We start from the raw sequence: 22698 nt of genomic DNA, 5'->3' as shown, positions 1-22698 counted from the left end.
AATCACCTCTCCGCACTTGTTGTCTTAAGGGTTAAATGCGAGGGTTTGAACAGTATCAGATGAGCTATCATCAGATCAACAACAGTGCGGTGTCCCGAGAGCACTGAACCACGTCATTGCGTTTGCAACCTCTGTTTCCCTTGCTACCTCTGTAATCTCTCCTTTAAAATTCTCCCTCTGCTCTTTTTAGCTTACACGATACTCTCTGGAATTAGGTAAACAGGTTAGATTGCCTCCGGGGAGAGAGAGTGCATTCCATTCCAGACACGGGAATATTCCATGTGTCCGTGGAAATGTTTGGATGTCTGTCTGTTTTTTGCATACTTGACCAGGTTTCTCAGAAAACCGGTTGGCCAACAACAAGAGCTCTAATCTGCAAGGTGGGGTGAAAATCTCCTTTCCTCAATAAATTAAGTGAATAATAACAGTTTGCACAGCCTTTCGTGGGAATAATTGACTCAAAGCAGCTTGGCAGAGACGGAAGGCGAGGAAAGGAGTTGATCGAAGGGGCAGTGAAAGAGGAAAGGGTTTTGAAAGCAGAGCGGGGGTGTCAGGAGGCGAATAGCTTTAGTTCCAGAATAGCTCACCTATCATAACAAGGGAATCACTGAGCCTCCAGACAGGTTAACAGGGCAATCAAACATTGGTAGATTATAGCTTGGCTCTCAACCTTATACTCTGCCATTTCAGTGGTTTACCATTTAAGAATTTTACCACCGCTCTGAGCCATCTTAACGTTTAAGACAAAACGGTCTCAGAGGTTAAGACCAGGTGGAATTTCAGTATTTGAAATAAATTTGTATTTAAAATATTATAAGAGGTAGTAACAAAGTGAGATTTTTTTGTGCGTTACAGCTCATAAAAGCACGTCTCATTTTTCCTCGTGTGAAAATAAAGCCAAATTTTGTACATTGTTACCTGGTTTATGTGGAAGAGAGCCATTTGTACAGAGCCAAGGTATGATTCCTTTATATGATACAACAAGTTCCAACAGGAGCCAGGAAAGATAGTCAACTGAAGCAACGCATTAGGTATGTGGGGTGCATACTTGCTCTAAGCTAAAGGACCTTAACCAGTCGGTACATGTGTAGTCCTGTAGCTCAGTGGTTAGAGCACTCGCTTTGCAAGCGAGAGACCTGAGTTCAATTCCAGGCAGAGGGCGAAACCTTGGGCAAGTTTCCTTACTCCACACAGAGCCTAATAATAATCCCTCCAAAACCAAAAACAATAATAAAATTGGTCATTTTCAATCCACGACTGTTTGTGGGACATTGCTGTGCGCAATTGGCCGCCGCGTTCACCCACAAATATACAGTCAATTCACTTTACAGTGTGTTCTGTGAAGCTCTTTGGGACGTCCTCCCGACGTGAAAAGCGCTATATCAAATGCAAGGATTATTATTATTATATGGGTGGCTCATAAGTTATTGGGAGCAACGTAAGGGGAAAAACCTCAGGTGCTTCTAATAGCACTGAGTCGGTCGTGTGGTTCAGTGGTGTTGGTGGCAGATGCAGGCAGAGTAAATTAAAGGAAGATATGATCTGTGTTAACGTGAGAGGACCCAGGCGACGTATAACCTTAGGTAAGTTTCCTTACTCCACAACCCTTTGTTTATCTAGCAGTAAGTAGGAACCTGTTTATTAGTCGACTGGTGGATCATTTTCTGAGGCTAATAATTCCTCTTAAAGAATAATAATTTGGTCACTCAATCTACGACTGTTTGTTGGACATTGCTGTGCGTAATTGTGCTGCCGTGTGCACCTTCAAATACACAGTCACTTCATTCAACAGCAAATCCTTTGAAGCACTTCGGGACGTCCTTCCGATGTGACGAGGCACTATACCAAATGTAAGGATTATTGTTGTTATTATAAGCCCTTTGAGACGTCTGAACGATGTGATAAGGCGCTACATCAAACGTAAGGGTTATTATTATTAGTGGCTGGAAGGTAGCAGCTATAAGGATGCTACGGATTCTTGAACCAGGAGGTCGGGGGCTAGTGTCCGGGTGACCTGCAAGGGGTGATTATCGGTGTCATAGTTACACAGCTGCTGCACCACGGTGCAGTGGTAATTCCACAGAAACAGGGTGACTGCCATGATGATGAAGAGCGTAGCGCACAGAGTGATGGCCAGCTTGTTGAAAGGGTGCCCTCTCTGAGCCACGTGACAGGGAGGAGGCCCCTCCATCATGGGTTTGTACTGACGGGCCGCTGGCAGGCTCAGGCGGCTGAGGTCTTCGATCCAGCAGCAATGAGGAAGAGGAGGCGCGGAGGTGCCTTTACCGTGTTGGTTCAGGGTGAGCTCTGATGGAGGCTGTGTGTCGCTCTGAGAATTTGCTTCTCCCAGTACAGCACAGAACATGGTGCTCTGTTTCCCGTCCAAAGGGATAACTTTTTGCATCACCTTTTTTTCCACACCTACATCAATAGAGGAAAGCAATGAGGGCAGAGAAAGTCCAGCCAAGTTTAGGGCAAACCTATATATTACAGTTTTGTGACTCATTTAAGTACACGCGCACACACACACACGTACACACTACCTTCAAGCATATATTCATTTGATTTAGAAATCCAGCCCAACACGTCCTCAGTGCATCAGTCCCCGATGCTCTTATCGTCTAAACTGACAACGGAAAACAGTTCTAGTGGAGCGTTGCATTGGTGGAGACATTGTCCTTTCAGATGACATGTTAAACCGAGGTCCCATCTGCCTGTTCAAGTGGACGTTAAAGATCCCACAGCACTATTTGAAAAGTGAAGGGCGTTTCTCTCTCTCCCGGTGTCCTGGCCAAAAATCCTTTACAGATAAAAATGGTTACTCACTCCATGGCTGTTTTGTAGGATGTTGCACGCAAATTAGTTGCTGCTTTTGCCTACAAATTTACAGTCACTGCCCATTACAGTATATCCTGTGAAACACCGTGGGGCATCCTCCCGATGTGGACGGCGCTGTACCGAATGCGAGGATCATTATTATTGTACCCTAGCTGTTTTGTTCACACTCCAGTTAACCCTTTCCCGCAGTAGCTGTTTACTGTTGCAGGATTTACTCTGAAGATAGGACCTCGGTTTAGCATCTACCAAAGACAATGCAGCACTTCCCTCAGCACTGCATTAGAGCGTCAGCCTGGACTGTGAGCTCAAAGTCCCCAACGCAGGGCTTGAACTCACAACCTTCTGATCCAGAGGTGAGAGCGCGAGCGACTGAGCCAGGCTGACAGACTCTGACGCCTGAATTCCATGCTTTTAGCGATAGAAAATAAAGCAAAATAAAATATGCTGAAGGCAAGGCAGAGAGTGTTACACGGAGCCAACTCCTGAATGCAGTCAGCGAATAAAGCTTACCTCAAGCCAGTTTGTATCAAGCAATTTTTGAAGGTCTTAAATCTGTTAGCTTGGGACTTTGATGTGTTTACTTGTGCCTCGATCAGCTGTCAGCCCTTCACTTGCTCTTGGTGTGTTCAGACTGTCAGCTTGCCTCGAGCTGTTTATCTCTCGCTGTAGTTCCAGCACTGCCTCTCTATTTAACCAGTTGATCCGCCCCTTAGCAGGTGACGGTCTTTGTTTTTCTGTCTCTTGTGCTCACTGTTCAGGATCCTGCAGTTGAATATTCACAATAACAATAATTATCCTCATGTTTGATACTGCACCTAAAATGTCAAACGACCCTAAAAAGCACTTCACAAGTAATTAATAATCCTTCAATTTTGTGTTTGGTATACCTTTCACAACGGGAGGATGTCTCGAAGTGCTTCACTGGATTTTACTGTGAAGTGTAGTGACTGTGTATTTTGTACGCAAATGCGGTAGCCGATTTGCACACAGCAATGTCCCCCACACAGCCGGGAAATGAATGGACCCCAGGAGAAACTCCTTTCTCCTTTTGAATAGTGCCACAGGATCTTTAATGTCCACCCAAACAGCCAGAGGGGGATCTCAGTGTAATGTCTACCTGCACAGGACAGCAGCTCTGACAATGCAATGCACTCCCCCCCTGCAATGCACGGAAGTGTCTGCCTGGACTATGAGCTCAAAGTGGGGATTCAACCCGCAACCTTCTGCCCAGCAGATGAGAGTGCAACCAACTGAGCCAAGCTGCGATCGGAACTTGCATTTGGTGTAGCGCCTTTCATATCGGGGATCTTTCATGTCGCAAAGCGCGTCCCAAAGGATATAGTCTTAAGATCACATCAAAAACACGACCCAGGTGACATTTGCACTGCAAACCAGAATCCAAAGTTAAGTTCAAGGAAACTCGGAAAAGAAAATCTTAATACTGAAAGCCTGTGTACCGATCGTGGAAAGGGCAATCGATTCTGAGCATTCATTAGTGGCAATGGGCAGTGATGCCTCAACGTTTTTCGCGTTTCAAACACGAGCAGAGTGCCACGCCCTCCTGTGAGATTTGTTTTTCAGTGTTTTTTCAACTGCTCGGAAAATAATGCAATGGCCAAATGTATTCCAAGCCCTTAGCAGTTTGTTGGAAACAAATCGCACCGCGCCCAAATGAATTTAGACTGGAAGGTTTTTGGGCAAGTTTTCACAGGGTGCTGTCACTTCCAATCCATCAGTTCCCAATTTGTATTTGTGCACATTGCCTCTTGTTTGTACTTGTCTCGGATCTACTCCCATCACCTTGTGAAATAAGAGTGAAAGTGTGAGTTTCTGCTTGACTTGTCAACAGCTGAGTCAAGGGGTAAATACCAGAACTGATATTCCCATTGCTCCCAAAGTGACCATGACTGGGTACTTGTAGCAAAGTCCCAGCTTTGAAGTGACTGGACAGTTTATGTGGAGGATTGTTGGTCAGGACACCAGGAGAGAGAAGCTCCCTTCTCAAATGTTGGCTTAGAATTACAGAGACCACACAACCAAAACAAGCCATTAAACACAACTAGTCTGTGCTTATATTTATACTCCACACAAGTCCTTCCTAATCACCTCTGCCTATCCTCCACCCATACCTTTCTTCATTCTCTTCTCCCTCATTTACACATTGACATTTCTTTTAAATGCATTAATACTTTCTGCTTCAATGACAGGAGTTTAGGAATGGTGAGAATGAGTTCCACGTTCTCATCACTCCTAAACTCTCTTTTAGATCTGCTACTGGCTGTCTTATATTTGTGCCTCCTCCCTTGTTACAGTCTCACCAATAAGTGGGAATAAACTCCCTACCAAAATGAATCATTTTGCATTTCATTTTATTAAACTTCATCTGCCGCCAATCTACCCATTCTGCACACCTGTTTATGTTTTCTTGCATCTTTTTGCAACCCTCTTTATGATAGACCCCCCCAACTTTCCAATATTCCAACAAATATCTCTGGAATTTCCCGGTGTAGGTGGGATGCCTAGAACTCTGTTTAGTTTGAGTATTCTTTAGCATGGTGATGGATTTCCATGTGTGTCAGATACCAGGATAATCGAGAAAAAAAACAGCTGAATTTTGACGCCAAACTTCCTACATCCAAATGACTTACGTACATGGGGAACAGTAATGGATCCCAATTCATATCAGTCTGAGAAGCTGCCCTTTACTCCTACTCTTGGTTTCTATTCATCAAATAACACCGCTGGATCTCAGTTTAACATTTGCTGCAAAATGCTTTGAGACATGTCCATGTTTTAGGCGTTGTATCAAATGCAGGGTTATTTAAAACAAAAAAGAGCCAGGGCTTTTTTAAAAAAAATTCATTAAAAGAGCAAATTAGTGTTCTAACCAATGAAATGTGTGTTGTGCCCGCACGCTGGTGCTATTAAACAGCATCTTTGCACAGGGAGCGAAGCTATAACCACGGTCACGTTGACGAAAAGTCAATCCAGCTAATAAACACACAGGAATACAATTGCAATCTATCCCACTGAATCCATTAAACGTTGCTTCAGTATCATAAAACAAACCCTCCTCTCTTCAGTTGTCTGTGGCTGTTTTTGTAATCTGACAAGCCAGTACTGCGGGTAATGGAATGTGAACAAACCAACAAGTGGAGGAATATACACGATGCAGAAGACTACAGGAACCTGCAGATATTTTCACGCAAGCCAACTCTTCATTCGGAGGGGAAGTGTACAGGGTATTACGCTGTATTTTGGTAGTAAAGTGCCTCTATTCCAACAACAGCAGCAACATTTGTATAGCGTCTTTCAAGGCGGGAGGACGTCTAAAGGTGCTGAGGATGGGGATGTCAGCCTGGCTCAGTTGTTTACATTTTTTTTAAAAAAAACACGTAATTTGGTCACTCAACCCACACGACTATTGGTGGAAAACTGCTGTGCGTAATTGGCTGCTGCGTTTCGCCCACAAAATATACAGTCAATTCACTTTTTCAGTATATTCTGTGAAGCGCTTCGAGGCGTCTCGAAGACGCGATAAGGCGCTATATCAAATGCAGGAATTATTATTATTATATTCTCGCCTCAGCGTCAGAAGTTTGAGCAGCGGTTCCATCCGTTAGAAGTCCCTATCTCTTTCAGTATCTTAGCTGGAATTAAATGTTGGTGATTTCCCATTTCTTCTGCCCGACCTCGTTGCAAAATCGCGCTGAGCTCACGATTGGGACATATTCTCAACGATATTAAAAGATCACGCGCAGCAAACGCACGTAACTTTCAACCTGATCCCAGCGTGACAAGCACCTTCTGGGTCGCGCTCTCCGCGGCCACGCGGAGTTGGGTCTCCGCGAGCAACAGGAAAAAAATAACCCGGGTGGCTGGAAATCCGAAATTAAAAACCAGGAGCCGCGGGGAAACACTCGGCAGGTCAGGCAGCCTCTATGGAGAGAATAATATTAATAATAATCCTTGCGTTGGATATAGCGCTTTTCACGTGGGGAGGACGTCCCGAAGCGCTTCCCAGAATATACTGTAAAGTGAATTGACGGTATATTTGTGGGCGAACGCGGCAGCCAATTGCGCACGGCAGCGCCGCCGCAAACGATCGTTGATTAAAAATGACCAATTTACTATTGCTTGGGGTTTTCTCGGGGGCGTTATTACCAGGCTGCGGGGGCAGTAAGGGAAACTTTGCCCGGGGTTTCGCCCCTGACCTGACCTGTCTGGAATTGAACCCGGGTCTTCCCGCTTGCAAAGCGAGCGCTCTAACCCCTGAGCTCACGGGTCTCCGAACGAAGGAGTTAACGTTTCCGGTCGATGACCTTCGCTCTGGCCTTGAAACCTTGGCTCATTCTTATTCTCTCCATAGATGCTGCCCCATCTTGTGCCCCGAGTTGGGTTGGTCTCCGCGCCTGGCGCTGACTCACCACCAGGGGGCGCTGGGCTGAGGCTGAGCCCAGGACCAGCGGTGCCCGCGGTGAGGGACCAACCCGCCGGGGGGCGCTAGACCGAGCATGCGCAGAGGAGGCGCTCGTGCGGCGCACGAGGCGCGGAGCGGCGGTTGGAAATGGCGGGAGGCGCTGCTCTGGCGACGACGTTGGCGGCGGCGCTGATCTCCGCGGGTGAGGAGTGGGTCTCGCCGGCCCCGTGGGGACCCCTCCCCACCACCACCACCATCTCTGACTCCCTACCCCCCCCCATCTTTCTCCCCCACACCCTTCACAGGCGGACACAGGCCTTCCTCGGGCTCTTCACGCTCGCTGGTCTCCGCCATTTTGGTTTTTTTTTGGGGGGGGGAGGGAAGGGAGGGGGAGAGTGGGGGGGGAGGGAGGGGGAGAGTGGGGGGGGAGGGAGGGGGAGAGTGGGGGGGGAGGGAGGGGGAGAGTGGGGGGGGGAGGGAGGGGGAGAGTGGGGGGGGAGGGAGGGGGAGAGTGGGGGGGAGGGAGGGGGAGAGTGGGGGGGAAGGAGGGGGGAGGAGGGGGAGAGTGGGGGGGAAGGAGGGGGAGAGTGGGGGGGAAGGAGGGGGAGAGTGGGGGGGAGGGAGGGGGAGAGTGGGGGGGGAAGGAGGGGGAGAGAGTGGAGGGGCGAGGGAGGGGGAGAGTGGGGGGGAGGGAGTGGGGTGGAGGGAGAGAGTGGAGGGGCGAGGGAGGGGGAGAGGGTGGGGGTGGGACTGGGGGGGAGAGAGTGGGGGGAAGGAGGGGGAGAGAGTGGGGGGGAAGAGGGGGAGAGAGTGGGGGGCGAGGGAGGGGGAGAGAGTGGGGGGCGAGGGAGGGGGAGAGAGTGGGGGTGGGACTGGGGGGGGGGGAGAGTGGGGGGCGAGGGAGGGGGAGAGAGTGAAGGAGGAGGAAATGGCCCCTATGGGGGGTTGGGGGTGAGTGTGTGGAGGGGGGGGGGTGGGGAATGGAGGGTCTCCAATTGTTCCAAAGCGACACGTTCGGCAAAGGAATGTCGGAATGGAGCCAGCGCTCCGGCCGTGCCCGTCATGGCTGTTTGTCCATTGTTTGCCTTCAAAACACACCGTCACTCCAATTTACGGTGGCTGTAATATTCCGTGAAGCGCTTTGAGACGTCCGTCCTCCTGACGCACGAGGTGTTCTGTCAAACGTAAGGATTTTTTAAATGATATAATGCCAAACCTGTTCCTGTTATCCCTTTTTCCTTGCAGCCGCAGGTACTTTAAGCTGCCCCACAGAAAATGGCTGGCGAGCCTGGAATGACAACTGCTACTTTTGGGATGCATCTTTACCAGATACTTGGGATGAAGCACTAAAATTCTGCAGAGCCTATCAAGGAACTGAACTGTTGTACCTGGAGAGTGTGGATGAAAAGGTAATGGTAAAGTGCCATGGGTGAAATACTAGTATATTTATCGGCCCGAAAGTCCACCCAGTCTGGCCCGCAAGACTGTTCTGTCTTCAAATTTAACCTGAGGAAGGGCTGTGGAAATTTTGTTGAGTTTTTATCTGGAAGGCGGTTTCTTGTTTAGAACTGTGGAAGACCTGCTTCGAAAATTTAGACTAAATTGAAGAATTTTCTGTGAACTTACATAGAAATACATTAATATATACAGCACGGATTATGATGCAGTTGGCTTGTGCCAGTGTCTATACTCTATGTCAGCCTCTGCTCCTTTTCATCTCCTCTCTCATACCCCTCATTTCCCTTCTTGTTGACGTATGTGTCATCTTAAATTTGAAGACGTGCCAGTGTTACATTCGAATAATAATAATCCTTGCATTTGATTTAGCGCCTTATGTCATTTTGTTTCTAATGTTCATTTCTTTTTCAAAAAATTGAAGTGAAATCATTTATATTAGGATATATTGGAGTGACTATAAGTGCTCATTTTGTGACAGATTTGGCTTGGTACTGTACTTGATGGAATCTATTGGACTGGACTCAATGATCGTACTCAGGAATCTGATTTTCAATGGACAATAGACAAACCTCTGTTGGCTGACATTAAATCGTAAGTTTCGTCTACACTTTATTTCTCTATTTTCTGTTTTATATTTTTCTCTCCCATCAATTTTGTCTCCTTTCAATTTGGTCTCCAGAGACTCGGGAGCTTTTGGCTGATCATCTAGCTTCATGTGCAGGAAGCTGGTCCTAGCACGCGTGACATCAGTGGTTATTTGGAAACCCCAAAGCAGGACCAGTAGCCATTGTTTATGCAGGCCCATTGTAACACTCGTATTACACTGACTAGGTCTATGCTTTTTGATCCAAAACATGGATCACCCGGGATCAAATATATATTTTCAGGTTGATGCTTGTTATCTTGTGATGCTAGTAAAATGGTGAAGCTAAGTAGCAATTTGGTAATCAATGTGCGCTTTATATAGTGTATAATGTATTTGTAGGTCATATAGATATGCAATAATGTCAGCTACACTTGGTGTATATAACAAGGCTTGGCATGAGTTTTATTAGGCTTTCAAAATGTTTGGAACCCATCAAGTATAGTTAGCAATTTGAATGAATTCCAATGTTTTAGTTTGATCCATGTTCCTTTATTCTTGATAGATTCTTGCGCGATGACATTTTGGACGGAAGCCTGAAGGACTGTGTGGAGCTGGATATAACGAGTGGACTGTTAAAGGACTCGCTGTGCTCCAAAAAAAATAAATTCATTTGCAAATCAAAAAAGAGTAAGTGTGGGGCATTGAGACTCATTGAAACTCTGTTATAAATATGCTAGCGGCAGAGCAATAGGTTTTTCCTGTTGTTTTGTGTAAATGAGTCTCTGAAATAAACTGTTGCTCGATCAGTTAGATTTCATGTAAAATCAATGTACAATTTAAAATGTTAGGTGTCTTTATTCATTGTTTAATTTTCTTTTGAAATGTTTCCACTACCATGTTCCACATCTTTTATGTTTCCTAAGGTTATAATTTCCCTTTCAGGCCTCTTATTATACTGACTTGTCAAAAGCAAGGATATCAAATGCAAGGATTATTTAATTTTATTATAATATTGAAACAAAGTTTTGGCTTTATTTTGCATCTGTTCTCTCTAGGCTCCCCTGATAACTTCTTTTTAAAATTTCTGTATTTTGTATACATATACTTAGTAGAAGCTTATAAATAATCTCCCTCCTAATTTTCACTTTAAATGTGGACATTATTTAATTTGCCTATACGCTTACCCATCTACATGGTTTACTATCTTACATGGTCCACGCAATACTTTTGAAGGATGTCTGATTATCTTTGACTTGATTTCATGCCCATCAAATTGCTCAACAATTGCACCAAACTATCAGTTATTCATACATTATTGTCATGATCCAATGGATACTAACTCCTATTTACTATTGCATATTATAAAAGGTGAACTTTACTGAGTGTTTTGGAAAGGTTCTGCTAACTAATACCAGTGGCTGGTATAACCATCTTATTACGTCACTGATGAATCAACCTGCTTCACCAATGCACATACGTTTTTCAGGACATCGCCTTAGCTTTGGGAGGTGCACACTATAGATAATAATGATAATAATAATCCTTGCATTTGATATAGTACTTCCATTTGATATGAGACTTTTCAAAGCGCTTCACAGGATATACTGTAAAGTGAATTGACTGTATTTTGACTGTATTTTGTTCAGTTGATGTCTGAGCTATATGGGATAATACGTGTAGTGTAATTCCTGTAGCTCAGTGGTTAGAGCACTCACCTTCAAGTGAGAGACCTTACTCACACACATACACACCTCTGTTTATCTAGAAGTAAGTAGGAATCCAGCTGTTAGTCAATTGGCAAATCGCTTTTCCAGGGGTAATAATTCCTTCAAAGAAATAAAATAAAAATTGGTCACTCAATCCACGACACTGCTGTGTGCAGTTGGTTGCCGCGTTTCACCCACAAAATATAGTCAATTCACTTGACAGTATATCCTGTAAACCACTTTGAGACGTCTCGAAGACATGATTAAGTGCTATATCAAATGCAAGGAGTATTATTATCATTGGCTGCTCAACTTTGTACTTCAGCTTATTGATATTTTGATACGAAATCTGATATTTTTATTATTTTTAGTAACAATTACCCTTACCTTCAATCAATTCCTGATTTTGTGGATAATTCAATTATAGTTACCTTTTTTTTCCCATCTCTTGTAGTGATGGACTGGTTTGAGGAACAGAAAGGGAGGGGAATAGCAGGCAGCCCTCCATATACATATCCTTCAGAAACGTCCCTGGATCTTGCAAAATCTAGATGCTTAATCGAAGGTTTTAGCTGCATGGCCATACTGGGGTCTTCAGACGGAAGTACTTTTTATCTCCTCAATTCCAGGGTCAAATTAATGTCAAAACCTCAAACAACCATCTACCTTAAGACATGTAAGGAATAACCAATTTTTATGTAAAGTGTTTTTCTAGCCCTAGGCATTCTTTTCAAAACTCAGATCAATTTTACTGTTTTCAATTAGTTTTCCTAAATTACATCTGATTTCTTCTCAGTGTGCAGTTCGGGATCTATTGGACCTCGGTGTAATTCTGATGATCCACATGTGCCTGATTGTGACTGTACTGGTTTTGCAGAGACTTCATTATCACGTGGTATGATTACAACCTTATTACCCTGGTTTATATAAGCGCCATTCATGATGATCAGCTGAATGGATAGGAGTCATACGGACTAATTTATACACAGACAAAAAGAATTTAGAATTAGCTTCTCTTGGCACCCAAGCAATATTTCTCCTGTGTCCAACGGTTATCACAGAAAAAAATATTAATTGATCATTCACCTCATTGTGGCATTTGCTATATTCCCTATCAGATTCCCCGCTTACCAGTGCTCCATTTTGCCCACAAAGTACACAGTCAATATAGTCTACAATATAGTCTGTGAATTGAAACATCTCAATTGCCCATAAATTAAAATTTGCACCATGTAAAAGGGCAGTACTGCCAAAAGTTGGGATCTTTATAGATGAAACTCTTTATTCTGTGGATAAGTGTCAAGTGATAAGACGGTGGTACTGTGTACATCAGCAACAATAATTTTACATTTATAAAGCCTTTCATGTTGGGAGAACGTCTCAAAAGCATTTTGATTGTACAGCATCTTTATTCGCTGCTCTCTTTTTCAGTCTGTGGTGTTCTCGTGAGGGACTGCAGAACAGCATGTGAAAATAAGGATAATGGCACAGACTGCTCTAAGTGCCTTCCAGTATGTCCAGGTTAGTATGTAATAGGGCTGAAATTCCACTTGATGTGAAAGTTAAGGGGATTGCTTTTGGACATTAAAAGATGGAAAATTTATATTTTTAGCACACCAGGTGGTCTTAGTGTAACACATACTATGCCACTCTGTTATTTCAAGTAGCTGTTAAAGTGAAGCCGTGAAGCAATTCAACGAAATTGCATGGAATTAATTGTTTTTTTCATTTAAAATTCCATGAATACTATATTTAGTACAGGTGTGCAAGAATGTTCATTTTCTGAGACATTCAAGAAAAATCACAAGACTGTCACTGTGTCATGTGTTACTGTGATCAGTATTCTGTAAGTTACAGCAATCTCTTTATTGTATTCCAAATGTCGTATTTATCAATCTTAAGGGTAATGTTGCTAAAACGTGCATTCATCCGGTTGATAAACTTGTCAAAACATACCTTTCAGCGCAGCCATTGAATGACCAATGTTTGTCCAAATATTGCTGTCTCTTTTCAGATGAACCCAGTGAAGCTTTGCAAGAGGAAGATGTTTCATTGATAAGGATGGCAAAGGCCAGGTTCCTTCGAGATTCCGTGATGCTAACAAATAATGACCACATTTATTTTGAAAACTTCAAAATGTTCTACAACAATGTCTAATTGACATTGAGTTCCTCTAATGCCCTACCTCTCATTAGCACCTCCCCTCAAATCTTTCTGTTTCCCTTGGCCCACTCTTCACTCTGTCCTCAGCTGCATCCCTCCTTCCGGCCCCTGCCCCATTAATAAACCAGTCTTCACAGAAGAGATTTGTTCCTGCCCGAAACCATTCCTGACCTCAGTTACTGTCATCAAGTCCCAGAGATGCATTCATAGCTGGCTCAGCATTCATATTCAATAAACCAAAGCGAAACAGTTGTATTTGTACTGCCCTGATCTGACCTGTAACTTACTAATTAGTTGATTGGGATTGTGAAATATAATTTAAAAAGCAGAGCAGCTGGGAGTGGGGAGGAAGGAATTTTGTAAAAAAGACACAAAATATATCTGAGTCTGAAAACGTTTCACTGTTGAAAACTACACCAAAGTGCCAACCACCCTTTGAAATTAATTTTATTTCAGATTTTCTCAAACATTCTATTTTCAATACAGTATATCTGCCCTTAACCAGAGTGACTAAAATTGAAGGTAAATGTCATTCTATTAGGACTGAGAGTCATACAATATTTGTTCCAGTGCTTAATCGTGATTAATGCGATTGGCAAATGATATTATGAGGCTATTCCTAAAGAAAGAGGCGTGATATGTCTATAATTCCCACTTAACAATACCTACCATAGAAATTAAGATTTTGTAAAATGATTTAACAAGATACTTTAAAAATGGGAACAACTTACATGATCACAAATATTTTAAAGGTTTCTATAGCAATTCAGATAAGAATAAAACATGTGCAATGGCTCTGGATGTCTCTTTCAAAACACTCCCTCTATTTCTCGTTTGTAAGTCAGAACAAACGTATTTCTGTGGCTTTCGAGAGATAGTGTAGAAGCAAGAATGAGAAACAGATTTAATTTGTGTATGAGAACCATTGAAAATATTTGCATGGTTATCAACTACCTCAAGGTAAAGTCACAGAACATATAGCCATTTTCTCCTGTCCAATTACATTTTTACTGATACATGTAAAACATTAGAAAACAAAATTTAGTCTTGAGAAAACATTCTTGAAATATTTTCCAATGCCTTTGTTGTGTTTGGACTCGTTCATTCTTTTCAACTGTTTTCATCTGATTTCTCATCCTCTTTGATTGTTTTTTCCTCCAATAAGTTTCTCTGCCCTGCGGTTTGAATTTGAGCTCTTTGAAAACATGTATGGATGGAAAACATGGAATTTCTTTAGAAGAAGTCGTGAGCCAGTCATTGAATTATAAGACCGTAATGTGATTTGAGGTTTTCTGCAGGTGACGTACTTAGGTGTTGTAAGCTCTTCATTAAATAAATGTTGCATTGTACAAGAAGTCTCAGGTCTCGAACTGAAAATACCCACTCCCCCACCTCAGATTCCTGCAAAGGAAATTCCTTGATCCTTTTAGGCGCCTTCCTTCTTTACTGCAAACCTAACTCACAGTTTGATCCTGGATGACTCACATGGCTTTAGGAAACCTTTCCACTATTCCTCGGAGGTCCAATTTAGCAGAACCATTTGAAAACACATCCTATACAGTGAAAATTTTAAACTGCATTTCTAAGTTCAATGCAGGTTAACCATTCAAAGTACAGTTATACTTTACTGCTCTGTAATAACAGTTAACCATGGCAATGTTGTGAAATAAGAGGGTTATTATCACATCATGACTTAATAACTGTTACCACCTAACTGCTACTTTAAGTAACAAGGCACCACCTCACTGCTTTAGCAATGCAAAGGTTACCTTCAAACTGCTCTGCAATAACATTAGATACGCTGATTGTATATAAATATTGTACATAATATCTGGAATGTACAACAACTTGATTTTTAAAAGATCGATTACATCACGAGTTGCATTCATGTTACAAGGACTATTCAGTGAATGCACGGCAACTGTCACTGGTGACAACAACTTCAGTTGCTCTGTGGAAAAAGTGCCACTGTTACAGTAGTGCAGGAAGGTTCGTGTTTGTTCGTGACATTAGGTGGGAGTGAATCAAAAGGACCATTATTGCATCTATCAGACAATTTAATTTTGTCTCTTGATTTCATTACCATTAACTGTATCAAAGCAATGCTGACAAAATTCATATTTCCCCATGAGTTTTTGATCTATATAAATGACCTGGACTTGGGTATAGGGAGTACAATTTCCAAGTTTGCAGATGATACTAAGCGAGGAAAGTAGTAAACCGAGGAGGATAGTAGACTGCAAATGGAGATAGACAGATTGGTAAAATGAGCAGACACATAGCAGATGAAATTTAATGTGGAGAAATGCAAAGTGATGCATTTGAGAGGAAGAGATGAGGAGAGGCAATATAAGCTGATGGTACAATCTTAGAGGGGGTGAAGGAACAGAGAGACCTGGGGGTTCATATAAATAAATCTTTGAAGGTGGCCGGACAGGTAGATAAAGCTGTTAAAAAAGCATACGGGATACTAGGCTTCATAAATAGGGACATACAATACAAAAGTCAGGAAGTTATGATGAAACTTGATAAAACACTGGTTAGGCCTCAGCGAGAGACTGTGTTCAGTTCTGGGCTCCACACTTTAGGAAGGATGTCAAGGCATTGGAGAGGCTGCAAAGGAGATTGACCAGGATGGCACCAGGAATGAAGGACTTCAGTTATCAGGAGAAGCTGGGATTATTCTCCTTGGAGCAGAGAAGGTTAAGAGGAGACTTAATAGAAGTTTTCAAAATTATGAGGGGATTCGATAGGGTGAACAAGGAGAAACTATTTCCACTGGGTCGGTAACCCGAGGGCATCGATTTAACATAGTTGTTAAAAGAAACGGGAGGTGAGAAATTTTTTCACACAGTGAGTTGTTCAGATCGGGAATGCATTGCCTGAAAGAAGCCGATTCGATAACAACTTTTAAGAGAGAAGTAGATAATTATTTGGGGAGGACAAGTTTGAAGGGCTTTGGGGAGAGAGCGGGGGAGTGGGATTGAATTGGATAGCTCTTTCCAAAGAGCCGGCACAGACACGATGAATGGCCTCCTTCTGTGCTGTAAAATTCTTTTGATTCTATGAGACAAAAGATAGTGTGAAGAGAATCTATTGTTACCAATAGTTTCCCATCTCATTCATTGAGAGTTTAAAGATAATCTAAGATATTAAGAGGAATTCAGATATTGAAGGATAATTTGTTCCATTGGGTAAGGGAATAGTATTGCCAACAGTGAGACACTACAAACAAATCAATGCAAATCATACTATCAGTAGTATTACACAGTGCACTGCAGATTTCACATAAATGCCAGACACAGTATATATACTCAGTAACTTGAAGATCAGTGAAGATATGTGAATAAGAAATAGATTCTCCAAGATTATCAAGCGCTGTAGAGATGAGGTGGAATGGCTTGAACTCTCAAATAATAATATTAATAAAAATAGCAGTAATAATCTGTACAGATCCTGTTCCTTTGTAAAATAGGGGCTGTCAGAATAAATTATTAATTAAAAAGGTTAACAGGGAAAAGTTTACTTAACAACGGAAGAGGGATTTTAAGTGAGTTGCTCTTGCTGAGATTTGCTGTATAACTTGTGAGCTGGCAGAGATAGTAAGTAAATTAACCAAAGGTTTGGCAAGTAACTTTAACACTGATTGGTGATCAGCATCAATATTGATAGATTGCTGATGAATTAACACTGGTGAATACACAATTTGTCCCTTCAATTGTTTTGGTGAGGTGTTGTGCTTCTCCAGCTGAGGGATGTTCTAGTTGGAGAATTAAATTTTCCATTATGAGAACCCAATGTCAGGTCCAGAACACGCCCAAGTACACAGTAATGTCCTTGTTACATTGATATGCCTGATGCATATTAACAATTCCTCGTCAATCCAGCAATCCAAGTTATATTAGCAGCACACAGACACTCCAGAGTGACTCTGAAACACGTTATGCCATTGTGAATACACAGTTGTGTATATTTGTTAGATCATATGCTGAATAAACTGTCTCTATGTACAATGGCACCCTACATTTGGGAAGTGACTGGAGTTTGGCAACTTTATTTGCTTGTATACACACTATTATCTAGGATAAGTCTTACAAGCCTTACAGAGAGGGTTGGACACAGGTAATCAGTGACGTCAATGCATAAATAAATGATTCTGTGTTTATGATGATAAACTGTGACATCAATGCAACAAATGATTCTATGTTTTGATATATATTAAAAGATTTGGCATGAAAATCACAGGTATTCAGTAACTAATCCAACAGCGTTCCTCAGAAGAGCACTAACTAATTGGCACAGTAAATGTTTCCATTTCCCACACAGCTGTCTCTGGTCACTCTGAATGACATTGCCAATTTAAATTGAAATGTTGGATGCGTTTGTGCCGTGAGTCCAGTTCCGTGAATAAGAGGAACTGGGTTGAGACTATTCAAACTAATTTCCCTTAAGACCAATATGTTCAACATTCCATTGGAGTTTGGATTGGATTCGAAAACCAGAAGTGACCAGAAATGAAAGGGCAGCGTGAAAAATCACTGCCATCTAAAAACCCCTAATGGTATGATGGGCAACTTATAACACTGTTTATTTGGTGAGAAACTAACACTAGATTTTCTTTATGACTGATGATGGGTGAATAACACTGATGGTTTGGGTGAGTACCTTTAACACTGAAAGTTCACTGAACAACTACTACTGATGTTTTTTNGTTGCATTTCCAATGTCAGTAGATTTATACAGTCCTCTCTTTCACTCTTGCAATTGCTGGTGTTCTAAGGGCTTGCTCTTGTTGCACAATTAATCTTGCATTTTTTAAATATCTTTCTGGAGTTTAGACATCAGTGTTTTGGGCAAAATCACACCACTGTGCTAACCGAAGGGTCTGAAAGGTTCAGCTGCCCACTTATATCAGTAGGGTGATACTGCTGCAAAATAAAAGAGAAACAGAGACAGAAGTTAGAGCCAGCATTGGATGAATACATTAACTATATGAAAGATCAGCAAGTTCTTTGTTCCAAACATCTGCCTATCTGAATGTAACCACGTTACCCCTCAAGGGATTCTCAGTGACAATTTAAACAACTTATAACTTAGGATTTTTTTTGTATTGCTGAACGCATAATCGGTTTGTGACCAAATGTTATATTGTACTTGTACTAGGATTTCAATCAGAGGAAATCAGAACTTGAATTGAAATATATTTGCATCAACATTGTAATGTTCTTGATTCAGTAAAAACAATATTTGATCAATTAAATATTTCCCTGGTTTTGTACAAATGTTAACATCTTCACTGTTCATTATTATTCATCCCTGCAACTGGGATGCTTTGCTTAAATAATGCATTGGTCAGGCAATCCTGCAAAATTATTTCAAGTCCAGCATGGATGTTCTACAGACTGAGTACCGTAAGGGTGTACATTACATTAAATTACATCTAACATATCGTTATCCTCGAATTTGCGCCCATGGATTGCAGCCAAACACTCAACCTTCTTAGTTCTTTCAAGCAATACTACTAACTTTTAGTTAAATTATCAAAAGGAATTAAAGAAAAAACATACAGCACCATCTTTGCCTAACCTTTCCGTCCGATTAGCTCACTTTACCATATTCTTTTGTGGACATCTATACTTGGTCTCACCCCAAGCTACGCCAATTCTGTTGCTGCCTATACCTGCTTGAATTTTCCATGACTGTTTCACTGCAGGTTATTCTGCTCACCATCTCACTGACTCACGGCGATCATGAAATAATACTGCATCTGCACTGCATGATCAGCAGCCAGGACAAGTTCATAGGGAGAAACAATGGGGGTCAGCAGAGTCCCAACAAAACGAACTCAATTTAAGGCCCAGAAAATGCATCTGAATTGGGCAGTTGATTTTTCAGGAATGAATGGTTTCAGTACATTAGATTAAATTAATCTTAACCGGATGAATTAGATTAAATTAATCTTAATGTTATTTAGCTTAAACTGATCTGATTTTTACTGTAGTTATCAATAGCATTGAGCAATATTTTGCACAATGCTCCCTCTAACTTTTTTGTAGCACATAATGGATGCTGTTTCTTAGTTAGGAGAGGGGTATTCTTTGTCATGTTGGTGCCTGACTAATAGTTTAAAAGCTACTAAGAAATGGTGAGAGCTCAACGCCTCAGGTAAACAGTTCCTGAGACACTTGTCTTGTAAAATCCCAAACTGCATTTGAGTTGTTGCTTTGTCCCAGTCCATTGTAAAATCTCAGTTTAATTTTTGCTAAACAAGGACATTTTCCAATCCCATTGTGGATTGAGAAATGACTGAATTTAGCCATGTTAATTGACAGTCTTATCCAAGAAGAGCTAAATAAAAGAGAACTGTTTCAATTGTACCAATAAAAATGTTCTCAATTCTCTAGCTGTTTTACATTTGCAGTAAGTGATTGTTTAAAGTGCCCTTTACAATGAAGTCAAGTTTTGGATCATGCAGTTTAGTAATTCTGAGCCAAATGGACCATAGATAAACCTACATCGTGTCACAATTCGCAATAACCTAAAACTGATAGGGTCACTGGGGTCTAAAATGCAGATTGGGCTAATAACCCATGGGCTAACCATGAGTAAATTCATACAAATGCACTTCATTTACAACTAACTATCGTGCAAGATTTCAGAATTACAGACACTTCTGATTTTTTTTCTTTGGTTAATTACATAATGAGAACCAACATGGCTTTGAACATGAACAAGCTCATGGGCCATTCACCCACTTGCATTCTCGACCTGTCTTTGTTTAATTCCTCGGGAGTAACTTGAAAATGATGTAAAAAAAAGAGTCAAGTGGCAGGGCAGTCTGGGTTGAGGCCATGAAGATAGTCCAGGGCCAACGTAACTTGAGAGATGGAATCGGTGCCAACAGTATCAAAATTGGGCCTTAAAAAATGCGGCTACTGCAAGCTTCACCAAGTGACACCACTAATAATACTCTACTGCAACTGGACAAGCAACAGCGATTAGTCAGTGAAATAAATGTACCAGAAAGAAACAGACAAAAAATGTATTACTGCATTACTCTGCAGAGCACTATCCAATTCTAAAGAAGCTTCCTTCTTAGAGTGGAAGGCTTTCAGATTTAATTCCACCCTTTCAAACACTCAAGGGTGGTATACGTATAAATGTTTGCAATGCATTTAACTACACACCATTTTCCAAACACACTGCCAATGGAGAAAGGGGCACTCTGTTATATGATTATCAATCTGCATTACTGCTTTTATAAATGCTGCCTCTTCTCAGTTTTATACTGACCTTTCAGATTCGACTAATCCCTCACTCAAAGCAAACACACTGCAATTCATTCCATCTTTATTAGTCACTGAATTGATTTCAAGGTGCTGCGTTTTGCTATCATTAATTTTTTTTCATATAATGTAAAATGCTTGTGTGGCAGCTTTATTCTTTGAATTATACAATTATAATCCTCGTATTTAATTCATCATACTTATTAAAATGATGTGTTTTAATAAGATTTATTTTATATAGTAAAATGATGGTGGATGAACAATTATTGCCTGGATTGATATCAATGCAAAATAATATAAAATATAAATTGTTAATATTATGGCTGACCAAATTTCTCATTTAACAATACTTTTGCCTTTCAAGACATTACAACGGTCCCAATGTTGCACAAGTAAGTACTCAATGGTTTTAATCACTGCATTTGTTTTGAAATGTGAACTGTATCTTATTGCATCAACATCCCTTCCAATATTAAATCAAGACTGCTTTAATTATAAGTATCATCCATGTTAAGGTAACCATTTTGTAAGCAACCGCATGAAAAATATAGTTGACTTGTACTTTAATTCATGTCAGACTTAATTTGAAGAAGAAAAAACAACCTTTTTAAGTTACGATTTTACGAATACAATTTTTTAATCACGCCTAGCCTGCTGGTCTTTGAAATGGTTCTGAGATGCAGTAGCTGTTCGCATATGGTATGCATTCACTGTCATTGCTTGGGGAGTCTACCTTCTAATCTAAAGAAGAAGCAGGAAGAAGCATCACTGTTCAGTCTGAAAGCAAGGAGAAAAAGAAATGGTTTCTCGTCAGAGCATCAGAATAAAATCTACTGCACAAAAAAAGATTCTGGCTTCTTGAGAGATTCCAAAGTGGTTGGATCTGAGAAATGATGGCTGACAAGCAGACGTTGCACAATGGAGCAGGTAGAAGGAGGCACACATGAGGTAGTGCTGAAGTTTGTTGAAGATGAGATCCCTTGATTTTTATAGAGAAGAACGAGGAACATAAATCAGACAGACAAGACAGGTCGTTTTTGCATTTTATTTTCTTTGGAAAGAAAAGTGCTTCTTTACATTGAGGTTCTAACAAACAAGATCTGTAGACGATGACATGGTATACAATTAAGCAGAACAGCAAAGAGAGAGAGAGAGGGAATGGGAGAGGGAGTTGTTAACTCAGTCTTTCTGATGGGTCATTCCAGCTAAATTCAAAAAATGGAAATGAGGATAACATTTTAGAACCACAATAATGTTAAGATGTCAGTACAGAAATGATGGAGACAGCCATATAAGACACGGGCTCCTAAATAAGATGGTATTCAGTGGTAAGGAAACAGTACAAAACTTAGGCCCTGTATTTGGAATAAGAAAATGCATGTTAGTCAAAGGCTTTCATTAAAAAAAAATGCACAAAATGAATTAACTTTTCAGAACGGGTATATTGTTGAGAATGTGGGATGTAGTGGTTGTTCAAGAATAGTTTGGAAAATCAACATCATGAAATATACTCATAAGCCTTGCTCGTGCTTCAATACATTTGAAGTGCTCTTGCCTATTAATAGCCAGCGAGCTCTATTACTGATGGAAAGTGGGTAGAGCAACTCCTACCCGTGAATCCTGCTAATGGAACGCTATCAGGATTGCAGAGCATGAAAGACTTAAAATTAGTATTCAAGTGCACTTGCACTACTCAATTATATTTCTAAAGTTTGAAATTAGATCTTAATAAACTCGTATTTGCCATTATTTAGCATGAAGGACAAAGACTAATACAATACCTCACTGCTGAACTACCAAACTTTACTGGAAATGTCCAAGTTTTAAATATGATCAATTGACCAACGACTAGGGCTGTAGTGTCAATTCCTGAATGATATGTCATTTTTTCTAAATGTGTGCAACTCCTTTACTGATAAAGGGAGTGAGTTCAGTGAGTGTCCAACTTTCTTTTACATGGCTGTGCATTCATTATGGGTGCAAATATTCCTATTTGTAAACAAATTATGAATCAGTGCTTCTGTCCGGGACTGCAGCAAGACCAGCAACCCAAACAACAACAAAATTACGGAATCCATAACAAATAAATCCAAAGTAGAAGGTGAAAACAAAGATGTCACGATGAAAATAATAAACTTTGCAGCTGAGAATGTGACCTTGCAGTCAAGATAAAGGTGATTTTTCAGCAAGAACTTGGTAAAAGTGATCAAGAATAAAATACATCTAAAAAAGAAAAGAAGG

General features: G+C 41.2%; 1 protein-coding gene and 1 long non-coding RNA gene across 7 annotated transcripts in view; one reads left to right on the top strand and one right to left on the bottom strand.

Annotated features, from left to right (window-relative positions):
* Positions 1–11842: 11842 nt before the first annotated feature.
* On the top strand, positions 11843–13049 carry LOC103183008. Its single transcript, XR_488377.2, has 3 exons — positions 11843–11903; positions 12440–12529; positions 13023–13049. It is a non-coding gene; the product is annotated as an uncharacterized LOC103183008 (long non-coding RNA).
* A 3157-nt stretch (positions 13050–16206) lies between these two features.
* The window catches only part of grin1a (glutamate receptor, ionotropic, N-methyl D-aspartate 1a), a 39351-nt gene continuing 32859 nt past the window's right edge, over positions 16207–22698 (bottom strand). For 4 of the 6 annotated variants that reach the window (XM_042337564.1, XM_042337567.1, XM_042337566.1 and 1 more), the window contains one exon: positions 16207–18099. In XM_042337564.1, the coding sequence (XP_042193498.1) occupies positions 18031–18099 (69 nt within the window). In that variant the 3' untranslated portion in view covers positions 16207–18030. Of the gene's footprint in view, positions 18100–21177; positions 21235–21541; positions 21663–22698 lie in introns of those variants that run through there. The other 2 variants (XM_042337568.1, XM_042337565.1) reach the window with 2 other exon arrangements.

The sequence above is a fragment of the Callorhinchus milii genome, unplaced genomic scaffold (assembly GCF_018977255.1).
Source record: "Callorhinchus milii isolate IMCB2004 unplaced genomic scaffold, IMCB_Cmil_1.0 Scaffold8, whole genome shotgun sequence".
Classification (NCBI taxonomy): domain Eukaryota; kingdom Metazoa; phylum Chordata; class Chondrichthyes; order Chimaeriformes; family Callorhinchidae; genus Callorhinchus; species Callorhinchus milii.
Note: the sequence above shows the minus strand (reverse complement) of the source record. Positions and strands in the feature narration are given on the sequence as shown.